The sequence below is a fragment of the Malurus melanocephalus genome, unplaced genomic scaffold (genome assembly GCF_030028575.1).
Source record: "Malurus melanocephalus ecotype Western Australia unplaced genomic scaffold, MMel_1.1 scaffold_1240, whole genome shotgun sequence".
Lineage (NCBI taxonomy): Eukaryota > Metazoa > Chordata > Aves > Passeriformes > Maluridae > Malurus > Malurus melanocephalus.
Window position 1 is genome coordinate 36,528 of NW_026624472.1, and position 1,795 is coordinate 38,322.

A 1,795-nucleotide genomic window follows, 5' to 3' on the forward strand; every position below is an offset into this window, starting at 1 on the left:
CCTCCCTGCAGCTGCCTTCTCCAGAACTGAGGAAACCCTGACCCGCAGCTCCCTCCAGAACCGAGGGATCCCTGACCCGCAGCTCCCTCCACAACCGAGGAATTCCTAACCCGCAGCTCCCTCCCCGCCCCGCAGCGCCCTGAGGGCGGCTCTGGGCACAGCCAGGGCCCCKTTCTGGGGTGACACGGCAGCTGTGYGCTCAGGACTCACTTTCTGCCTGGGTGCCCAGGGCTGCTCCGCTGCCCACGCCCGCAGCATCTCCGTGGGAGACAATGGTCACCTTGATTTTGGCTCGTTTGGAGGCTTTGGCGCACGGGGTCGGGCTGGGGCTCTGGTGCCTCTTCAGCTGCACGCGCACATCGTCTTTGTCAGCCCCTTCCGAGTGCTCTGAGGACACTGGAACTGGGGGACACAGAAGGAGCTTTTTGAGCCCCCATGTGTGCCAGAAAGGGAACATGCCCATGCACAGTGCCCTCCATGCCAGCCTGCCCAGCTCCCATGCACAGGAACTCGCTCTGCTCTCCTACACCGGCCCCTGTGCCAGGCTGAGATCCCAGGAACTGCCTCAAGCTGCTCCCAAAGCGGGGTGGGATGGAAGGGAAGAGAAAGGGCTGTGGGCAGTGATGCCACATCTCCACACAGAGGGAATATTTTCTATATTCTCCATAAATATGGAGATTTTCATCTCAAAATCCTGGCATCAGGCTCCTCCAGCAGCCCTGATCTCAGGGGAGGGGAGAAGGTGCGGATTGGCAGGCCCAGAGGATCAGAGCTCAGCTCCAACACAGCCCCAGCATCCCTGCCATGGCTCCTGCCTGGCGCTCCCRGAGCTGGGTGGGTTCTGAGAGGCACCGAGAGAAGCAGAGAAGGGGCTGCAGCAAAGCAAAGCGCCCAAAATTCCACACTGGGAAGGACTGGGACAGAAGAACCCCGARCTCAGAGCTGTCCTCTGCTCAGTGTCTCACTGTGCTGCCATGTCCCCAATCTGTCACACCCACATGTCCCCTCCRTTTGTCACACCTGACCCCAAAGGCCAGGTTTCCCAAGGCCAGAGCCATCAGGAATGGCACAGAGGAGCCACAAGGGTTCCAGGGATCAAGGAACATTTTAAACCAGGGACATTGCTATGAGCTGCCAGACCCTGCCCACCCACACATCTGCCACCACTGGTACAACAACCACCCAGCCCCAGCCTGAAATGCTGAGAATTTCCTCTTTCCTGGGCATCTGAGCCACATATTCAACAGCTCAGAGGCCAAGATGTCCCTCCCTTCTTATTTAGAGACATCTGGATAGAGATAACTGATCTAAAATCAATACAAATTAGCACATCTCTTTGTATGTGCTCACATTTACACGCTGTGTGTCACCCACACCCCTTGAGCTGTGAGGGCAGGACAAGGCTGCAGCCAAATCCCCAAATTTCAGGCCACTCCCAGCATTTTGGGGCTGCTCTAATTCCCAGGACAGGTGCCCAGCTCGCTGTCCCACTCTGTCACCTTGAGCCTGCACTCCTCATGCAACATTGCCAACATGCATCATCCAAATAAGAGCAGCACCCCAGGGTCACCAGGCAGGACAGCGAGTGACACCCCACGGTCACCAGGCAGGCAGGACAGCGAGTGACATCCCAGGGTCACCAGGCAGACAGGACAGTGAGTGACATCCCAGGGTCACCAGGCAGGCAAGAAGTGGGTGGTACCCCAGGGCCATCAAGCAAGCAGGACAGTGAGTGACACCTTAAGGTCACCAGGTAGGCAGGACAGCGAGAGTGGCACCCCAGGGTCACCAGGCA

The 1,795-nt window shown here is 58.3% G+C and overlaps 1 protein-coding gene across 1 annotated transcript in view; it reads right to left on the reverse strand.

The window, feature by feature from the left end:
• The window catches only part of KANSL3 (KAT8 regulatory NSL complex subunit 3), a 28,837-nt gene that overhangs the window by 13,204 nt on the left and 13,838 nt on the right, over window positions 1–1,795 (reverse strand). Inside the window, exon 11 of the mRNA XM_057387522.1 lies at window positions 211–402. Within this exon, the coding sequence (XP_057243505.1) occupies window positions 211–402 (192 nt within the window). The remainder of the gene's footprint in view (window positions 1–210; window positions 403–1,795) is intronic.